Source organism: Crocuta crocuta, unplaced genomic scaffold (assembly GCF_008692635.1).
Source record: "Crocuta crocuta isolate KB4526 unplaced genomic scaffold, BGI_CrCroc_1.0 scaffold235, whole genome shotgun sequence".
In the NCBI taxonomy this organism is placed as follows: Eukaryota; Metazoa; Chordata; class Mammalia; order Carnivora; family Hyaenidae; genus Crocuta; species Crocuta crocuta.
In genome coordinates this window covers 2,301,765-2,323,880 of record NW_027531285.1, presented here as the reverse complement: position 1 = coordinate 2,323,880, position 22,116 = coordinate 2,301,765, and the positions used below count along the sequence as shown (strand labels likewise).

The following is a 22,116-nucleotide window of genomic DNA, read 5'->3' as shown; positions in this document are numbered from 1 at the left end:
ATTCTGGTGCCAGCTGTGTGTTGTGATTTACCATAAACTGAGCCACTGCCACTGCAAGGTGATGCGACCAACTGTTTCTGGGGACAAGGTGGCCCTGGCCACAGCACAGTGAGACACTCCCTCAGATCACTGTGGGTTCAAACTGCAGGGGTCTCTGAAGTGTGGGGGTTCTAAAACACAGCTTTGCCTTAGATAAAACTCTGGAGAGGCACTTCCTGGGGGCAGACAGCTAGGACACAGACAGGAAAGGCAGGGAGCTGAGGATACAGGAGGGGGGGCTGATGGCACGTCTGTGTGGGCACAAACTTCCCACTCTGGAGACTAGAGAGCAGAATGAAGCCATTCTTACCAGTAACCCATCAATACTTATCGATCCCAGTCAGCTAAACAGCGCCGCCAAGTGGAGAACAGAACTGGTACACCAAACCCCACCCACCTGTGCCTTCCTGGCACATCTCAACTAGGGTTAAGTCCTTTTGAGTGGCCAGAGCAACAGTCCACTCCCCCAGAATACCCGTCCATAAAGCTCAGTCTACTGACCATAGACTGCTGCAAAATTTCAGCTCTAGTTGATCTAGGTTCATTTAGGGATTTTTTTTTGCTCATTTTGTTGTTGTTGCTTCTGTTTTTCTTTCTCTTGTTTCTTGGATATAGAATGAGCAAAACTTATTATTTTTTTTAATTTTTAATTTCTTTTTCTCTTCTCTTTTTTCTATCAAGCTTCTCTTAAGCAGAACAAACACACTTTGGCTCTACCTTCCTTTATCTGATTAAAATGTAATTTTAAATTTTTATGTCATTCTATTATTATTATTATTGTTTTTCTTCCTCTAAAATGATTAGACAGAGGAATTCACCTCAAAAGAAAGAACAGGAAGAAATGCCACCCAGGGATTTAACCAATGTAGACATAAGATGTCTGAACTAGAATTTAAAACAGCTATAAGAATACTAGTTGGGTTTGAAAAAAGCATAGATGACATCAGAGAATCCCTTACTGCAGAGATAAAAGATCTAAATTCTAGTCAGGCCAAAATTATAAATGCTACAACCGAGACGCAAACCATGGAGGCCATAAAAATGCGGCTGAAACGAGGCAGAGGGGTGAATTAGTGATACAGAAGATAAAATTATGGAAAACAAGAAAGCTGACAAGAAGAGGGAAACAAAGATAAAGGATCACAAAGGCAGACTCAGAGTAGCCATTTATTAAAATGTAACAACATCTGTATCACAGGAGTCCCAGAAGATGAAAGGAGAGAAAAAGTGGCAGAAGGTTTATGTGAGCAAATTATAGCTGAAAACTTCACTCATCTGGGGAAGAAGACAATAAAGTCCAAAAAGCACAGAGAACCTTCATTAAATTCAACAAAAGCCAGGCACTGCCAACACATGTAGTCAAATTTACATAATTCAGATAAGGAAAGAATCCTGCAAACAGAATGGGAAAAAAAGTCTTTACCCTACAAGGGAAGACAGATCAGATTTGCAGCAGAACTGTCCACAGAAACTTGGCAGACCATAAAGGAGTGGCAAGATATATTCAATGTGCTGAATGGAAAAAATATTCAGCCAAGAATACTGTATCCCGCAAGGCTGTCATTCTAAATACAAAATTGTTTCCCAAACGAACAAGAACTAAAGGAGTTTGTGACCACTAAACCAACTCTATAAGAAATTTTAAGAAGAATTCTTTGAGTAGAGAAAAAAAAAAAAAAAAGACCAAAAGCAACAAAGATTAGAAAAGACCAGAGAGCATCACCAGAAATACTAACTCTACAAGTAACAAAATGGCACTAAATTCTTATCTTTCAATAATTACTCTGGATGTATATGGACTAAATGCTCCAATCAAAAGACAAAGGGTATCAGAATGGATAAACAAAACAAGATCTATCTATATGCTACCTACAAGAGACTCATTTTAGACTTAAAGACACCTGCAGATTGAAAGTGAGGGGATGGAGAACTATCTAGCATGCTAATGAATGTCAAAATAAAGTGGAAATAGCCCTACTTAGACAAACTAGATTTGTAAAAAGAGATGAAGAATGGCATTATAGCATAGTTAAGGGGTCTATCCATTGAGAAGGTCTAATAATCATAAACATTTATGCCCCCAATGATAGCACCGAAATATATAAGTCAATGAATAACATAAAGAAACTCATTGATAGTAATACAATAATAGTAAATACTTTAACACCCCACCTACAGCAATGAACAGGTCACTTAGGCAGAAAATCAATAAGGAAATAATGGCTTTGAATGACACACTGGACAGGATGGACTTAACAGATATATATTTAGAATGGTTCATCCTAAAGCAGCAGAATACACATTCCTTTCAGTGCACATGGAATATTATCCAGAATAGACCACATACTGAGTCACAAATCAGCCCTCAACAAGTACAAAAAGATCAAGATCATACCATGCATATTTCTGGATTATAATGCTATGAAACTTGAAGTCGACCACAAGAAAGAATTTGAAAGCCGTCAAATACACGGATGTTAAAGAACATCCTACTAAAGAATGAACGGGTTAGCCAGGAAATTAAAGAAATACATGGAAGCAAATTAAAAAAAAAAAAAAGACAGTCCAAAACCTTTGGGATGCAGCAAAGGCAGTCCTAAGAGGGAAGTACATTGCAATTCAGGCCACCTCAGGAAGCAAGAAAGGTCCCAAATACACAACCTAACCTTAATAAACCTAGAGTTAGAAAAGGAACAGCAAACAAAGCCTAAAGCCTGCAGAAGGGAAATAATAAATATTAGAGGAGAAATAAATTATATAGAAACAAAAAAACAAACCATAGAGCAGATCAACGAAACTAAGAGCTGGTTCTTTGAAAAAATTAATGACACTGATAAGCCCCTAGCCAGACTTCTCAAAAAGAAGAAAGGATCCAAATAGAGAAAATCACAAATGAAAGAGATCACAACCAACATTACAGAAATACAATTGTTAAGAGAACTCTATGAAAAATTATATGCCAACAAACTGTGCAATCTGGAAAAAACTGACGAACTACCAAAACTGATAAATGAATAAATATATGATGAAATAAGTAAAGTAAAATGTTGATGGTGGTATCCAGTTGGTGGGAATACTGGTATTCATTGATAAATTCTTTCAAGTTTGCTCTAATTTTGGAAATTTCATCATAAAATGGTAGGGAAACACTAAAAGACAAAAGTCTTCACAGAGAACTCTCAATATCAGTGTAATAATTAGAAGTCCCAAAGTTAAGAAAAATACTGTAGTATAATACATTTTCAGTAATATTATGATTTTATTTATAAATTGCTTCTTTTGAAAAAAGAGTATTTATATCAACTGAAATCAAAATTCTATGTTTACCTTCCACACCAAGTAAGTAAGCAGACAAGAAGTTATTCACCTATTTTTTTTTAATATGCAGAGCAATGAGTCACGTTTTTCCCCCTGTTAGCTATTATTATTTCCTATTTTTGGTTACAAAGTAAGGAGAACTGCCACCTTAACTGAGTAAAAAGCATGATGGTGGAAAGAGTACTAGACAGGGTATCACAGGTTTGGTTCTAAAGTTCAATTCTTTTTACTAATAAGGATGCTTAAAAGTCTTGAGTTTCTTTTCTATAAAATAAGAATGATCTATTAACCTCTATCTACTTGATTGGGTTGTTGTGAGAATGAAATGAGGATGGCGTAAGAAGGGCTGCAAACGTTCATTTCAAATTTAAGTTACTCAACTGAAATCTAACTTGGATATTAGAAGAATCAGCCATTAGAAAAGATGAAAGATGAAATCTGAGGAAATGGAAAAGTCTAAAAGCTCAGTGACATGTCATCAGTGATGTCAAAGAATGTACAGGCTGGCACTGTTGTCCCAGTTCTATTACTACCTACCTCTGTGGCCCAAATGAAATGTCTTGAGATTTCTGGCACACAAAATCCTTACAGCCTTATTCATTCATTGACCTAAGGTAGATCTCCTCTTATATAGCATTGTTAGTGTTGTAATTATGATAATAGTTCAGGATTATTAAAAAATCTTTTGAACCATAATTCCATTAACATTTTCCACTCCCCACCCCCACTTCATTTGGAGGAAAAACTTTTGATTATTAGAATTTAATTACAAATATCTAGGTCAAATGGACGTTTGACTAACAGCCTCTTTGGCCTGTACCACAGTGTTTCTACCCTACATCCAGGTAGGGGGTAAGTAATAATCCGTTGCATTCTGGGAGGTGTGATATTTAAGAAAACAGCTGCTGTTGCAGATCAAAGCCAAAAATGCTAGAGCAAGGGCTGGAGACCTGAACAGCAATAAAATCTAGGAACTGTAGTTCATCCACATAGTTCAAATATTCTAAAAGCCAGGGTACTAGTAAAAGGGGTAAAAAAAAAAAAAAAAGAATATCTCAGGAAGTAGAGATTAATTTGGTGAGGGTCTGCTGTACACAGAATGAAGCAGGAGCTACATAAATTCACTTGTCATTCACCTCTAAGTTCTAGAAACAACTGAAGATAATAGGGGCCAAAAGTAACTCACATATCCTGTATGATAATAAACATTGAGTCCAAAGAGTTCTGAGATTACTTAAGGATGAAATAAAAGGTGGGTGGGTGGGTGGAAATATTGTGAAGCAGAGCAGAGCAACAAAGGAATTCGAGAATAAACATTTGAAGGACAACAAGGAAAATAAGTGAAAAAATTATGTTACCTTTTTCGATTACCACTATTATAAAACCACTATTAGAAATCCTATTTCTGTAAAGGAAAAAGATACATACATACCAATACTTTAACTATAACTTATTTCCAGTTGGTTAGCTTGTATGGTATTTTTATTTTACATATGCTTAACTATCTTTTTTCCCAACAAACACAGTTTAGAAATATAGGAAAAATAGTTACGTCAGTGAGAAGCTGTAAAATTTGATCATCTAATTTCTGAAGTTTCATGTCATTATTAAAATTGTTTTCAATATTAACTTTCTCCGGCTCAGAAGACGGGCACATAGATATAAAGGATGTCAAACGAGTATCTGTTGGTGATGCAAACTGATCCAAGGGAACTATCTCATCGATGGGTGGTGTTACCACTGGCATACTATCAATTATCTATGACACAGAAACAAACCAAAATCTTTTAAGTTTATATTATTAGTTAAAATTTGAAGGTATCTTTTATATTAGAAAGAAAAACAATACCATACCTCATCTTCACTTATATTTAGGGGAGAATCCGAAGAAACTAAGTTATCCAAAAGACCTTCAAAGCACTGTAGGTGTGATGAATCTATTTCTGACAAATTTACTGGCTCACCAAATATGTTCCTGCAGTCTAGGATTCTGAGTTGTGGCAACGTCTGGAGCATAATTGCTCTGTACCCTTGGAAACAAAGCATTCAAAATGAAAACTGAGGCATTAAAAAGTTGATTATTTCTAAAATAGAGTAAATTTATCAGCTACCAGATATACCACCTAAATGTTAAAATCAGTTCTGGAATGCAACTAATAAACTTGTAATAAAAGCTCCTTAGTCATTCTCTACTATGTAATCATTAAATACAAAACAAACAAAATTCCCCACCACCTCTCCCACAAAATCCTCCTGGTGAAGATCAGGAAGTTAAAAATCATCATTGCTCGATTTATCTTTTATAAAATTGCTTTAAAGTTATATTTACAGGATACCAGTAACCATTTATTCTGAACAGAGAGCCAAATGTGTCTTTTATTTGTAATATGATTAGTATAAATATCAATCAGGTAGTGAGTAACAACTAGAAATCCAGAATTTTATTAATGAAGCCTCAAGCATTAGTAAACTTGAACATCCCCACTGTCCCCTTACATTACATATAACTAAGATTAAGATAGGCAATCTATCAACTTTTCAAGAAATGTTTATTTTCCCTAAGTACAATTAAATATGAGAAATCTTTTTTTTTTTTTTTTTCATTTATCTCTGAGAGACAGAAAGAGAGACAGCGTGAGCAGGGGAGGGTCGGAATCTGAAGCAGGCTCCAGGCTCTGAACTAGTTGTCAGCAGAGCCCGACATGGGGCTCGAACCCACAAACCATGAGATCATGACCAAAGTCAGTCGCTTAACCTACTGAGCCACCCAGGCGCCCCTAAATATGAGAAATCTGATAAATCAACATTAATTTTGCATTAATTGCAAAATTGTTTTAGTTGGCTAAAGAAACACTTTAATTTTACTCAACTATAATTTTAAAACCAAGTATTTCTAAATAAAGGCAATGAAATGGTTGGAAGAACTCCAAAATTAAGAAGTCTGGCAAATTAATACTAAAATTTTGAAGGAAGGAAAGTAATTTTAGTAATAAGTATCCCTTCCATTCTAGGAGGATGGCAATCATGTTAAAATACCTCATCAAATAAAGAAAGTGAAAAACAAAGTTTAAAACTGTAGGAACTAGAGATTCTTAAGACAAATTGTTAAGAAAAAATCCAACTTGGGTAAGTAGAGAAAAGAAAAATAAAGTTGTTTTAGCAATAAGGTTTTCTTTCAAGAAAAGGATTTCCCCAGAAAACTGAAGTCTGTCCTGATTCTTAGGGAGACTATATTACATGGGTTTAGGAAAACAGTTCATCTCAAATCTATTATATTCTTGTCTGAAATAAAATTTTCAAAACAAGCTCTCATTCTTGGAAAAGGCTTCATACAGCTGCATATTAATGACAGAATGGAGCCAACTCTATAGCCAACTTCTACCCAAGCAGATCTTTAGAATATGTTCTACATCTGTCATCTTATTGCTTGGTTAAGCAATTTGAGATTAGCGAGTTTTAGAAATTAGTCTGGTCCGCTTTGTATTTGCCAACTTTCAGTGATTCTGAATTAGATAAAATGGCATTTCAGCAGCACCTTCTATATATCATATTAAGTTTAAGCTTTCTTTCAAAAATCATTTATTTATTAATAATCTAATACATTCACAAACAAAAGTTAAAAAGTACATAGGAAAAAGTTTTCCTAACATTTCCTTAGTTGCAGCTACCCTTTGCCACCATTTTGGCATTTCCTGACCTCTGGCTACTTAATACTGGAGTTAGCCATTGTTACCAAGTTTTGGTGTAGCCTTTAGATATTTTACATATATACTCAGCAAATACCTATTATACGCAATGTTTTGTAATCTGCTTGCTTTTCTTTCTCTTAATAATATTATCTTGGAAATAAGTGCATACCAGTAGCTGAAGATTCTATATATTATTTTTATGGCTGCACAGTATTATACTGTAAGAATATATCATAATAACATGATTTAATTTGAGGCATTCACTTATCAAATACTGTCTACATAGAATTACTTATCTGTTCATCCTGTGTTCTTAATAGCAATTTGTCTTAAAAATTATTTGCCATTTTGTTTTTCCAAATATGTAATAAAAAGTTGCAAAGTTTATGACATATAAAAGGAGGTCATAAGCACCTGCTGCAGGAAATAAAGGACCTTTGAATATGAACTGTTACAAAAAGTATTAAATTAATTGCTCATACCTGGTACGCGACAGACAGGGTTATCCTCTCCATTTTTCTCCAAAATGAGATTAGTCAAGAAGTGCAATCCTACCATACACTGAAGTAAGTGATGGATACTATCGACACAATTACTATGTAGGTCAATATATCTGAGTTTATGTCTAATTCCTTGAAGGGGAATCAAACCTGCAGTAAGGAAAAAAAAAAACTTTTTTGATACCATCAAAATCATTTTCCTAAGAACTAATTAAAAAATAATTTTTATATGGGTTAGATTTTGAGACAAAGGAGCAGCATTAATAAGTCTCTACAAATAGCTACATCAAATAATTAAGGTATCAGTAAAGTTTGAATAAACACAGGTTTAGCATCTCTTTGAGGCCCTAGCCCAGAGGTTCCTGGTCTCTGGTTCTCTTCAAACAGAACATATGGACCTCCCAAGGCCAATGTTATGTACTTAGATGAGAAGCATAAAACAATGACTTCAGGTTCTCAATTAACACATCTTTTTGATTAGCAGACATAAGCCAACACTGCAATATCCTTCAATTTTGTTGGTTTGATTATAAAATACAAATGGGGGGAGGGGAGATGGGCATGGAGGAGGGCACTTGTGGGAATGAGCATTGGGTGTTATGTGGAAACTAATTTGACAATAAACTATTTGTAAAAAAAATAAAATAAAATAAAATACAAATAGCATTCATTTAATTTCACTCCCTCTCACTCCCTGATAATAATCCTTAACATGAGTGAACCTAGAGCACGGTAACGTTAGGGACTAGGTTGCAGCAGAGGTGACCGCTGCCTGGTACCAGTGACCAGCCTTTGACTTTAGCTGCAGCTGTGGTGGATGGGGCCATGTATACTGCCAGCAGGTCTCCCTGGAGCACTTCATGTTTCTCTTTTCTTACCTCAGAGCTCTCTTCAAAATGGAGCTTTTGAATGTAAGAGAGTTAAAATTTCCAGGGATATTCTCAACAGAAGTGGGACTGTCAGTGGATGAATGCTAGTCTCCCTTCTTTTGGAAGGACCATTCAGAGATATACTCTATATTGTTCCCCCGAACGTCTTCTATACAATTTTGCTTGGTTTAGTACTCTCCATAAACACAAATTCAACTTTACCCACCTTTTTTTACCTCTTTAATTTCTACAACCTGACTGGTGTACTCTTCTCTTCATCTTTACTGGGCTAATGTCTACTTCTCTTTCTTACAGGATTGCCTCTTCTTTTGTTCACAGTCCTCATCACGAACATCAACTCATCCCTCATGTCCTCAGTAAAGTCTTCACTGACAACTCTCTATAAGATCAACTCTCTGTAAGGTCAGGCTTTCTATCATGCATTCGTATAAGTACTCAGCATGTCGTAATTTCCTGTGACATTTCTAAGCCTTGTTCCAGGTTACTGGTTCTTCCTCTCAGGCTTTAACTTTATGTTCCTCTTCAATTTTAAAGGCTCATTCCTGGTCTCCCACCTCTATTCATATGCTATCCAGAATGTCCTGCAGTTTCATGGTTACAAATACCATTGATGTGCCAAATCTACAACTCCAACCATGATTCCCAACGCCTAACCTGCACATTATACAAAATACATACATACATGTCTAATAGGATTATCAAATTAAGACAGATCCTTACTTCTCGTCCCCTCAACTCTAAACCCGTTTCCCCCTAATCTCTCCCACATCAGGAACCAGTACCATCATCCACCTGTTACTACAGAAAAAACTCACAGCTGATTATCTTTGATTCCTTTTTTCTTCATTTCCTTATCTCAATCCATAAGCAAATCCTATGAACTTTACCTGCAAAATATATCCATTTGCTCCTCTACACTACTCCCCTCCTAGTCCAAGTCTCCATCACCTCCAATCTAGACCGCTGGAATACCTTTCCTAACTGGTCACTTGACTTCCACTCCTATCCTCCTAATACTCATTCTTGCTCACTCAGCAACCAGTGATCCTTTAAGAACACTTACTTGTTTAAAGCACTCCTACACCTTCCTACTGCACCTAGAAAAATATGCAAACTTTTACCCTGAGTATGAAACTGTGGTTTGGCCTTTGCCTACTTTCTCATCTCTTTTCTTAGCATATTAACCCCTCATGTGCTATGTGCTAGCCCCATTACCCTTCTTTCTGTTCCTTTATCAGGACAAGCTGGAAGGTGATGTGCCTTACTAATTTTGCATGCTCTTATATAAACTGCCTTTATTTATTGAACACATAAAATATTATCATTCTAAGAATTATCTATTAGAACTTACAGGGTTGCCTGTATTTTCTTAAAATTCCTTAGGGGCGCTTGGGTGGCTCAGTCGGTTAAGCATCTGACTTCAGCTCAGGTCATGATCTCACGGTTCGTGGGTTCAAGCCCTGCATAGGGCTCTGTGCTGACACCAGCTCAGAGCCTGGAGCCTGTTTCAGATTCTGTATCTCCCTCTCTCTCTGACCCTCCCCTGCTCATGCACGCTCTCTCTCTCTCTCTCGGAAATAAATAAAACATTAAAAAAATTAAAAAAAAAATTCCTTATTACAATTGAATATAAAGTCACTAAAAGGCACCCTTTATACGGGTAGAGATCAATGTACTTTAACAAGCATATACAGTTGTGTAACCACTACCGTAACTAAAATGCAGAACATTTCCATCACGCCAATCAATGTGTCCCTGTTCCCATTTTCAACCCTTGACAACTAATGCTGATTTCTGCCAGTGTAACTTGCCTTTGTCAGAATGCCATACAAATGAAATTATATAGTGCAACCTTTTGTGTCTTACTCCCTGCACTTACCCTAATTCTTTTTAGATTTACCTATGTTGCTGCATGTGTTAATAGTTAATCTCCTTTTACTGTCAAGCATATTCCATCATGTGGATGAATCACAATTTGTTAATTTGTTTACTAAGTGGTAAACAAACAGATGGTTTCCAGCTTTGGGAGATTATAAAGAATCATATAAATATGATTATATAAAAAGCTATATAATCATATAAACATTCATGTATAGGTTTTTGAATAGACATGTTTTCATTTCTCTTAAATACCTAGGAGATGGATCACATGATTATATGGTGAGTGTATGTTTAATATTATATGAAATATTAAACTTCAAACTGTTTTCCAAAATAGTTGTATCATTTCAGTTCTCCTCACAGTGTATGCAAGTTCTAGCTCTCTACAATCTCACCAGTATTTTGTACTGTAAGCTTTTAAAACTATCTCTTCTAGCAGGTATGAAGTAGATCTGATTACGGTTGTTAATTTGCATTTCCTTAATCACTAAGGATGCTAAATATATATGTTTTTTCATGTGCTTATTTGTCATTTGGATATCCTCTTGGGGAATGGTCTGCTCAAATCTTTTGCTTATTTTTGAGGGGGTGACATAACTTATTTTTTGTTTTTCTTCTCCAATACAACGTAAGCCCTATGACAAGAACCTTACCTATTTGTTGATGTTGTTTATCACTATAGAACAGTATGTGATACAGTGATCTTCAATAAATGTATTTTGAGTAAATGAATGAGCAATTCTTACCCAAGAGTCACACTTTTCAGACAAGGAAACTGCATCCAAACAGTAATAATATACTTTGTTCAATATCACATAGCAGTGATGGAGCTAGGGTTCACTCAATTCTAATACTTTCACATCTTTGGGGAAAAAAGTTTATTTTTTTATTTTTATTTTTTGGAGAGAGAGAGAACGTGCAAGCAGGGGAGAGGGGCAGAGGGAGAGAAAGAGAGAATCTCAAGTAGGCTCCATGCTCAATGCAGGGCTCTATCCCAAGACCCTGGGATCAGGACCTGTGCTAAAATCAAGAGTGGGATATTCAGCTGACTGAGCCACTCAGGCACCCCAGGGAAGAGGTTTTAAAAAAAATTAAAGTATTCCTGAGGCGCCTGAGTAGCTCAGTGGGTTAAGCATCCAACTTCAGGTCAGGTCATGAATTCACAGTTCATGGGTTCGAGCCCTGCATCGGGCTCTGTGTTGAAAGCTCAGAGCCTGGAGCCTGCTTTAGATTTTGTGTTTCCTTCTCTCTCTCGCCCTCCCCCACTTGTACACAGTCTCTCTCAAAAATAAACATTAAAAAATTAAAATATTCTTGCTGTTCTAGCTTAATGGTAGGGACTAGTTCTTTTTAATTTTCTGTATATGAAATACCTGACATGTTTAACTTTTGTAGACATGCTAAAAATCAAAAAGAAAAAAACTTATTTGATCTTCAATTCACAATAGCCTTAGGAATGCTGTATACCCATATGGTCTAATATGCTAGCACTAGCCACATAAGGCTTTTGAAATTTAAGTTAAAATTAAATTACCAATGTAGTTCCTCACTACACTAGCCACATTTTAAGTGCTCAAAGGACACATCTGGCTATTAGTTGCCATACCACACAGGACAGACATATAATATTTTCATCACTGTAAAAAGTTCTATTGGAACTATTCTTCTTTATGTAATAGTATATTGATTAATTATGATTAAAACATTATTATTCTCCCGAAGTAAGTCTTTCTATCCAAGTTTTTCTGTTGCTGAACACACTAGTTTATATTCCTATTTTTTAATTTAGCTGTAGCTTTGGCACCAACCAAAAAGAATTATGACTGAAGTATACTCTCTAGATGATATTTTTGGTCAAAAATGGAATTATTCAGTTTTCAGCATGCCGAGCTCAGCCTAATTCATCACATGTGGCAAACATTCAGCATTACCGAAAACATAAGATTATGTACTTACCACTAAGATCATTGATGTGGTTATAAGACAAATTCAATCTAGTCAGATTAATTAGTGTTTCAAGTCCTAAAATAAAATAAAGTAAAATAAAGTCTTTACAGAATTCAAATAATTACTTATAGCTATACAGTATTACTATTTCAGACAGTTTTGAAGCAAATCCACAGTTAGATAACAGTGAAATCAATTTTATTGGTATTTTGATACTTAAATACTTAAAAAACTGGTAACTTTTCTAGAAGAAAACTTTTTATGTAGTATACTTTAGGTTCAGTTTTCACAAGTTTATAACTTATTCCATTCTTCTGGGAAGAAGAAAAACAGACTTAAATCATTTTCCTCATGCAAAGTATCACATGAAAATCACTTACAAACCTTCTATTCTTGTGATCATATTGCAGGACAAATTTAAAGTGCATAGTTTTGTCAGTGTATTTAGCCCTTCAATTCGAGTTATTTGATTAGATGACAGATCTAAGTGTTGTAAATTCCAAACATGGTCAATGGATTCGATTTTTGAGATGTTATTGCAATGAAGATTGATGGCATGAAGGGTTGAATCTAAAGATAACTCTGATATGCTACAAGAGAAAATATGTATTATCAAAAATAATTAAGAAACAGATTTCAAAATCATGACCAAATAATTAAAATCAACCAAATACCATGTAGATTAAGTATGTGCTCTACTCATTCTATAATGAAATCCTTCCTACTTGTGGTAACCTTTCAATAACTCATAAAGTACAGTGCTTCTTACCACTCATCAGTATTTTAGGTCATAGAGATAAACAAGAAACCCACTCAACAGAGGCAAGTGACCCTAGGCGCTTCTAGGTTCTACATATATCAGCATATAATGAAGGCTGTAATTGTAAAGGCCCTGGAATCATAATACCCCAGTTCAAATCTGCATTCTACCATCTTCTTTTGCTAAATTACTTGAGTTAAGTGAGTTAACCTCTCTAACCCTCAGTTTCCTCATTTCATTTAATCCTCACAACAATTCTCAGCAATTGGTATCATAAGGCTACTGAAGTTTGCAGAAATTAAATAAGTTGTCCAAATTCTTGTAGTTATTACCTGAGGCAGTATAAATCCAGATCTGGCACTGGAGCTTATAATTTTACATTCTTCACCATTTGCAACAGCTATTTAACCGAGAATGTAGTTGATTTCAAAAGAAACCGTTAGTTATTGCTATCTCTAGTGAAAGTATATTTCTAGTGCTATTTCTAACTAAGTCCATTCTCCCTCCTATAAATTTGGAATGCATCTTCCCTAAACAGAACTCATCTCTTAATTCTCTCAATTACTGCCATGTATTACCACAACCCTTCCTGAAGATGATACTTTGAGGAATAAAAACTACAGTGCACATAGTTCAGAGATGCTGGATGGAGGAACAGTCGGGAATAGGAACTCACAATGTCATGGGCATCTGTTCTAGGTACGGTAGCAACTACTATAGAGGAAACTTAACTCCGGCAAAAGTGCAAGTTTAGTACTCAGGGAGTAAAATGAAAACAAGGGATTCTGGTGTGCTTCCAAATTAGAATCAAGAATTTCAAATTTCAAATTAAAATACAAAAACACTTTAAGTATGCCATAAGATCATTCACTCCTTAGACTTCAGATTGAAACACCTAATAACTCCAGGCAGAAAATTTACAAAGTCATTTGTAAATTTCAAATTACCAATCTCTAAAAGTGACTGTTTGAAATATTTTCCAATTATCTATCTACTGTCATTTACTGAGGCATCATTTAGAGCCAGGCCTTATGCTATTAACACATGCTCATAATGACAGCCATTTATTTTCTGACACATTTCAGTTTTTGGAAATTAGTACTTTGCAGACAACGCGGTACAGCAGAAAATGCAGACCCTGAAATCAGACAGATGTTAAAAAACATCTCCTTGGGGTCTTGTGGCAAATTGTAGATCACGATCCAGAACAAGATGGTTTAATTATCAGCAGCAAGGTTCTGCCTACGGCAGGGGACGCGCAAAGGAACAGCATGTGCAAAAGCACAGAGAAGCCTACGATGGAACTGCCAGTAGCTCAGTATGGCTAAGCAGTCGTGAAGAAATGGTTAAGAGGTGAGGCGGAACAGGTAAGCACGGACCAGTCAGTAAAGCAGAACAAAGAACCTGGTATGTCATGCATAAATTTGGGCTGCATGCACGAGGGAAATAGTTAGCTAAATATGATGTTTAGTACTTTCAAAACGTATATGGATATATGTATCATAGTGCTCTACAAAAGACAAATTAGAATGTAGGTATAGAGAATTGAGGCAAAACGAAGAGCAAGCAGTAAAACTTCGCTCCACGGTTGCTAGAGCGGCCACGGTGCCACTTTGTGTCAAAGTAAGAGAAGGAGCAGAAGAGACAGGACAGAACGCGAGAATGCCAACAATTACAGAGCAAATAAAAGATTAGAAAAACAAGGAGAACCAGTAAAGGAGGGAGGATAGTCGTCAGGGTGGAAAGGAATAGGGACAATACGCTGGACGTGGTAGTTCAGAGCACTTGTGCAGCAGTAAGGCGGGAGAAAGCCAGACAGCGTTTGTCCGTGATCCGGGTGAAGCTGCGCTGCCTCTGCTCCACCGAGGCAGCCACCTACCCAGACCCCGCGCGGGCGGCTGCTGGCTGAGCAGCACCCTCTACCTTCTCAGGCCTTTGTCCATGAAGCACAAATCCCCGTAGCTGCTGTCGCCGTCCTCATTTTCAACTTCCGCCTCCACCGGCGCCTCCATGGCACCGCCGACGGGAACCGTGGTCTTAACCGGCGCCCAGAGCTGGGTGGGAGAGCCCGGAACACGCCTCCGGGGTGAGCGGAAGTCCAGCCCGAGGGGGCGGGGCAAGGACCCCCGCCCGCCCCCGCTTCCAACCGACCGCACGGCACTTTCCCGCCCTGATGGTGCCGCAAAGCGGGAAGCCTGATTTTCTTCCCCCAAGGGCTTCCCTCCCTTTTACGGTATCTAGGACGCAACTCTCGGGACTTACCGTAAAGGGAAACGTGATTCCGTGTGGTAGCCGTTGGGGAAAGAATGAGTTTTTCCTATGAAGCTGTTCCGTTTGATTTTGGGTTTGATTTTGGACTGACTTCTGAAGCCGATTTGATAGCAGTTTGTTTACAGAACTGTGCTCCTGCGTACCTGTTAGATGTTCCCCCACCGGCCGTCGCGCCTACTGTTGGTTCAGTAAACATTTATGGGATGCCTTACATATGCTAGGCACTTCCCTGTGCCATGAGGAATAGGTTGAAACCCATTCTCGTTCCTGGAAGCCATCACAGTTCAATGGAGGAAAGAGAATTGGCGTACAACAGGGTGAGTGCTAGGAATAGCACTGGAGCATTTATGCCAAATATATAGAGGTGTGGGTAAGTGGGAAAGTTTGCTTAACAGTTATTGATGACTGAGCAGAATCTTGCTAGGTCAAGGGGAATTCTGAAACTGAATGACATTTCAGGTAGCAAAACAACACCGGTAGAAGGTGGAAGAAGCCTCTTGGTAGGATTGCTCTCTAACTCATGAGAGTATTTAAAAATAGAGACAAAGGGGTGTCAACTCTGAACCTGTCACTATCTTGAACTAAAATCTTTGGTGGTTTCTCATTAGCAATCAAATGAAGGCCAGCTTTCTAATCTAATACTGAAGATATTTCCAGACTTAAATGTTAATTGGTCTCCTACTTCTTAGCTATACCTATTACATTCTAAAATTTGTAGCCACCATTCACTATTTCCTGTAATCACGTGCTTTGTCAGATGTCTGCAGCTCTTTCCAACAAGAGATGGAGGTAGAATCTCTTTAGTGGTCCTCGATTCTGGGCTCGCTTTTGACGTTTTTTGGAGGGGGACAATACATTTAATTCTAGTGCTGGGCAGAAACAAGTTACTCTAGCTAAAGACACGCAGCACACAGATACATGCATGAGCCCAGAAGTGCTTAGCTGAACCCATCCCAAACTACAAAGTAACAGAAATGGTAGTTAAATGAAGTGGTTTGTATTAAGCCAGTAAATTCTGGAAGTGTGTTATGTAGTTTTAGATGGTAAGTCACTAATCTCTGATTGAATATCCATTAAAATACAGATTTTTCAGTGGGAATAAGTATTATAGTTTTACCTAATACAAATAACTGATGTAAGAAACAAATTATGGGCGCCTGGGTGCTCAGTGGGTTAAGTGTCCAACTTTGGCTCAGCTCATGATCTCACAGCTGTGGAGCTCATGGTTGTGGGTTTGAGCCCAGGGAGGGGCTCTGTGCTGACAGCTCAGAGCCTGGAGCCTGTTTCTGATCCTGTGTCTCCCACTCTCTCTGCCCCTCCCCCACTCACCATCTGTCTCTCAAAAATGAATAAACATTTTAAAAATTTTTTAAAAAGAAACAAATTATGTTGTAATGATACTAAATGTACTGGATCTTTCCTCCAAAATCATGTACATTATAATTAATTAAAATATTATATAGAGTCACTGGAGTTCAAAAAATCTTAGTACTTAAGAATTGACTTTTTAAGGGCACCTCAGTGGCTGTCAGTTAAGCCTCCAGCTTGATTTCAGCTCAGGTTGTGATCTCAGGGTCATGAGAGCAAGCCCTGCCCTGGCTCTGCTCTGGGCATGGAGACTCCTTAAGATTCTCTATTTCTTTCTCCCTCTGGCCCACCCCACACAAGGGCTTCTGCACATGTGCTCTCTCCCTAAAAAAGAATTGACTTTTTAAAATGATAGTTCAATGAACTAATTCTTCTATTGTTTGTCTGATGGTTTTTTTTAAATACAAATGCTTAGAAACTGCGGTTTTGCTTCAAAATTATTTGTAAAACAAAATTTGTTCAATAAGTTTCTATAGGAGACCTAAGTTCTAAATTTCAAAAAGTCTATCATTAATACTCTAAATAATATGTAATTAACACTTTTCAATTACTGTAGTTTCATATTTTTAAATGGCACTTCAATTTGTTTTGGAGTTGCTTTACATGCTATCTATAAAGTATTCATGGGTGCAAAAAGGGCAGTATATTTGGAATCAGTCCTATGAGTGTGGGATCAAGATGGCATAGGCAGTCAGACTGGGCAGCAAGGTAGCATTGTGAGGAAGGCAGAAAAGAAGTGTCTGTTCTGGAAATACTTAGAAAGGCTGATGTGTGGTGAAGGTGTGTGCACATGAGAAAGCAAGAGGGGAGAATAGAACATTAGGCTTGAGTCAGATCTTGGAGAACCTGCAACAGTCAGTTTAGAAGTTGGTATTTGGTAAAGGGGGTAGTGACAGATTGATGTGGTGGTTGTAGCAACTGTCAGAGGGAGGTTTGGAGGAGATGCAAGAACACAAGATAGCAGGAGGGTGACAGGACTAGATTTGTGTTTTATAATGAGCGATATTAAACTAGTTAGACTTATTTTGTATGTTAAATTACATGGGAAACTGTCAAATAAATGATGATAAACTTTCTTAGGTTAGATTATATGGGTGAATACTAGTAATATAACCATTCTAGAATGTATATGAAACTTCTTAAAATTTTGACATGTCCTGGTATAATGAATGTTATCACTTGTACTTCTACTTATTGAAGTGCTGTGTGTCCAGGAAATCACCACATTTCCTCGTCAAGTCCATTATAATGAGCTCTCATCACTTCTCTAATGACGAACATTTTTAAAAAAGGCTTTGGTTATTTACAGACAGTTATTATTTTACACTGATGCTTTTATAGAAGGTTCCCTGCAAAAATGCTTCATCTTCAAGGAGATTCATGGAAAGGACTTTTGACAAATACTGGTTTCTGATAAACTTAAGGTCATATACCTAAACTGTGTAAGAATTTCCAGACTGGTGGGAAAACCAGATTCAAGCAGAACAAGAGTTAATAACATGGAACTGAATGAACTAAAGAAGATTATAATTTTATGACTTCTTATTTGAAACATTGCTGGTTCTCTAATGTTTGCTTTTTCAGATTTAAGGAAACTTTTTCTCTTAAGCTGTCTATGACATAACAGTTTGGTAAAATATACTTTTGTAAACAAATATGAAGCTTTTATCTTTTTCTCCCTACTTGATCCCTCCAGAATTTGGACACTCTCAGTGAGTTTTCTCATCTTCATGGCAGTATAGTTATTTGCATAAGTTCAATAAGAATGTGCTCACTTTGTAATAGGATATAATTGGAAGCATTGGTTATATTGCGAAGACTTACCTAGATATCATTTTTGAGAGAGATACATAGACTCAGATATGACCAGACAACTGTAAGGAACTAAACTTGACTTTAAAGAGCCAATGAAGCCCCTTGGAAAAATCAGCCTGGTAGCTTGCTTCTAGAGTTCTTACCAGGTGAGAAAGGAAGGTCACTTCTTGCAGCTGCAGTAGCCTTAGGATATTTTGGGGACCTTGAGAAGAGAGGAATTTACTCACATATATAGATATTACAGGCAAGTCTGATGGCAAGTGTTTGACTTGTCTTCTTTGTCTCAGAGACTGTTAAAAGTTCATTCTGAAAGATTCCTTATGAAAAGTTCTAGCAAAACAGATTTTAAAGAGCCCAGGGCACCTGTGTGGCTCAGTTGGTTAAGCGTCCAACTCTCTTGCTTCAGCTCAGATCATGATCTCGCTATTTGTGAGACAGAGCCCCACATCAGGCTCCACGCTGATAGTGCAGAGCCTGCTTGAGATTCTCTTTCTCTCCCACTTTTTCTGCCCCACCTTGTGTTGTGTCTCTCTCTCAAAATAAATAAACTTAAAAAAAGAGCTCATATGATCAATCACTATTCTTGCTGCACTTATGTAAATAATAAGGCCAAGAGTTTTTGAAACTAGACTTATTTTTCAAACAAATTAGTCTTTTAAAAAAATTTTTTTATGTCTTTATTTTGTTTTGAGAGAGAGAGACAGAGAATGAGTGGGAGAGGGGCAGACGCAGAATCTGAAGCAGGCTCCAGGCTCTGAGCTGTCAGCACAGAGCCTGATGCGGGGCTCAAACCCATGGACTGTGAGATCATGACCTGAGCTGAAGTCAGATGCTTAACCAACTGAGGCACCCAGGCGCCCCAAACAAATTAGTCTTAATTTGGCTATCTTTAGTGGAAATTAGGGTGATTTTAGAGAGAAAAACTAAATTCAATAGCACACCTTTGTGGATATTAGATTCTAAGTTCTATTGTTTTTGATGGCTTATTTTTGCCTATAAACTGGACTGAATCCTGAATTTTGGTTTCCTCAAGTATCTGGCTAAGACTCTCCAAACTAAAATTTGGAATTTCCTCCCTTCTTTTGACTTGGAATCATAGAGAACTAAAGCTGCTCTTTTTCCTGAAGTCCTGTAAATGAAAGCTAGATGAAGATGACATGATATTGATGTCAGAGAAGTCATCCAACTGGCCATGTTTAGACAGTCTTTGTGATTGTTGCTCTATGGGCCACTCAGAAAGATCACAAGAGAAATTCAAATGGCAAACCAGGAAAATTTATTAGATTGCCACTGTCTGCCATCACTTTCTATCTGAAGATGCTTCAAGGTTGACATCTAGAAATCTTCTCACTGGCAGCACTCAGCACTCAGACCCTGGGTTTATACCATTAACCTCTGTTTTCCTTTTAATTCTATGGAGATGCTTTATGTTAATTACCTGATTGCTTGCACAATATAGACCTAACTCTAGAAGCCCATCTGCAAGATTGCCTCCTGAAATGAGGCATAACTGTTTAACTGAACTGACGTATTCTCAAGACTGAGGCTGATTCATTGAGCTATGGAGTAATCTATCAGCTTGGCTTCTGGATTGTAATATTTCTTCAATTTTCAAAAATGAAACTGAAGGAATTTAGAATAAGTCTCCCCAAAATGTGCCACTTTATTAACTACCTAGAAGAATCTAAATTGGGAGGGAGGGAGAGTACTTTTCCTGAATAAGAGTTATGACTGGAGATACATTTTATCTGATTGGCCCATCTGTATGGCAGGGCAAACATCCAGTTACCAAACATCTGCTCTTTTTCTTATTGCCTTATGTGTTGACCTTCTCTCCTATGAAGCCCCAGACCCCTATTCCATTCCTTAGCTTCAGGATTGCATTATACCTCATTTTACCTTCCTGTCTTTGAATCTCTAATGTTTGTGAAGTTCCCATATATACAAAATTAAATTTGATTTTCTTCTGTTAATCTGTCTCGTGTCAATTTAATTCTTAGACCAGTGGGTAGAATCTTTGAAGGGTATAGGAAACTTTTTCCTCCCATCAGGATACATTCATTGACCACAATAGTATACTTGAACAAAGTAAAGAAATACTCATCAAAAAAAGAGTCTATGTATGTTGACATTTGAAAATCATACTCCTTAATAAATGTAAATCACAGTTTATAGCTGTATGATGACTGAAGCAATCCATATCAAGATCTGTGGGATCTGGGCAAAAATTTTCAGGAGAAAACTAGAAATTTGAATGAGTTATTACATAACAGCAAAACAACAGAAGACTGAAAATCAAACTTTTAATTCAATAAGCTAGAGAGGAGAATGACATCAGCAAGATGGTGGAAAAGGAAGTTCCAGCCCTCATTTCAATATGTGCCCAAAGTACCTTTAGGAAGAGCCCAGAATCCAGTTAAGTAGTTACAATACTTCAGACTAGTACAAACCAAGAACAGTCACATTGAAAAGGCTTAGAAGAACAATTCCACTTTATCTGCTTCAGCCCCTCCCAAAGCCAGTTCAGCTCAGTACCAAAAGAGATCACCTTGCCTCTCTTCGAGGCAAGAGTAGAGCCTTTGGCCCATTTAGGTCCTGGCTTTTCTGGGAGCTGTCTGAGAGGCTGGTTTCTGTGTTACCTTCAAACTTACCTATGGAACTGGTATAGTTTGGTGAGGGCAGCTAAGAACAAAGGAACAGAGAAGAATGGCTTGCTGCATGCCCAATACAGCTCTGCTAGATAGGGAGAAGAAAGACTGCTTTACAGGAAAGAAAGAACAGTGGAGTATCCTTCCATAGCCTGGCTCCTGGTCCAGCAGTCAGACACCAGAGGGAACAAATTATGCGCTGCTGAAGAAAAAGACAAAGAGACTGGAAAAGCAATAGAAAAAAAACCCAACAAAACAAAGAGGTGGTTTTTTGAAAGAATAAAATCAATCAACTGTTATCTAGATTAACAGGAAAAAAAGAGAGAAAAAATAAGCCAGAAAAGATAAAAAATATGCCCCGAATTAGTTGATGAAAGAAAATATAATCATCTTAAAAGAAGCAAAAAGTCATTTGGTAGATTCAATAGTCTGTCATAATTAAAATCTTGGCAAGTTGAGAGTAGATGATGATGCCTTAATTAAGTAAAAGGCATCTCCTAACCACCTACAGCAAACATCGTCATTAATATAAAACATTGGAAGTATGCTCATTAGAGTGATGAGCAAGATGAGGATTCCTGCTCTTTTAAGATGAATCAATGCTGTAGGAAAGAAAAATATGTTTTAAGACTTTAAAAAGAAGAAATAAACTGCTTTTATTTGCAGAGAACATGATTTTCTTCATATAGTCTCTTGGATTTTCTAAGTTGACATTGCAACAAAAATTATAAGTGATTATGGAGAGAATGTACCAGGAAATGTGCAAAATTTTATGGAGAACACTAAAGCTTATAGAAAGACTCCTCTCCTTCCCAAAAAATGTTTAATTTAAAGAAAGCTATAATCGTTATTGTGAAGATGTCAGTTCTCCCCATGTATACTTCAAATAAAATTTTATCACAATAAGAATCCTGACTGACTCTTTTATGGAACTTGACACAATTATTCTCATATGTGTATGATTTCAAAAATTAAATTTGAAGGTGAAAA

At 37.0% G+C, this 22,116-nt stretch overlaps 1 protein-coding gene and 1 long non-coding RNA gene across 4 annotated transcripts in view; one reads left to right on the top strand and one right to left on the bottom strand.

Moving 5' to 3' along the window:
* Nucleotides 1-15,083, bottom strand: part of LRRCC1 (leucine rich repeat and coiled-coil centrosomal protein 1) — a 40,664-nt gene extending 25,581 nt beyond the window's left edge. For 2 of the 3 annotated variants that reach the window (XM_077771310.1, XM_077771311.1), the window contains exons 1-6: nt 14,948-15,083; nt 12,649-12,854; nt 12,274-12,339; nt 7,529-7,696; nt 5,212-5,387; nt 4,910-5,116 (exon numbers count right to left, since the gene is read on the bottom strand). In XM_077771310.1, the coding sequence (XP_077627436.1) occupies nt 4,910-5,116; nt 5,212-5,387; nt 7,529-7,696; nt 12,274-12,339; nt 12,649-12,854; nt 14,948-15,036 (912 nt within the window). In that variant the 5' untranslated portion in view covers nt 15,037-15,083. The remainder of the gene's footprint in view (nt 1-4,909; nt 5,117-5,211; nt 5,388-7,528; nt 7,697-12,273; nt 12,340-12,648; nt 12,855-14,947) is intronic. The other variant, XM_077771312.1, reaches the window with a different exon arrangement.
* A 234-nt stretch (nt 15,084-15,317) lies between these two features.
* The window catches only part of LOC144237662 (uncharacterized), a 63,597-nt gene continuing 56,798 nt past the window's right edge, over nt 15,318-22,116 (top strand). Inside the window, exon 1 of the long non-coding RNA XR_013336917.1 lies at nt 15,318-15,612. This is a non-coding gene — a long non-coding RNA (uncharacterized LOC144237662). The remainder of the gene's footprint in view (nt 15,613-22,116) is intronic.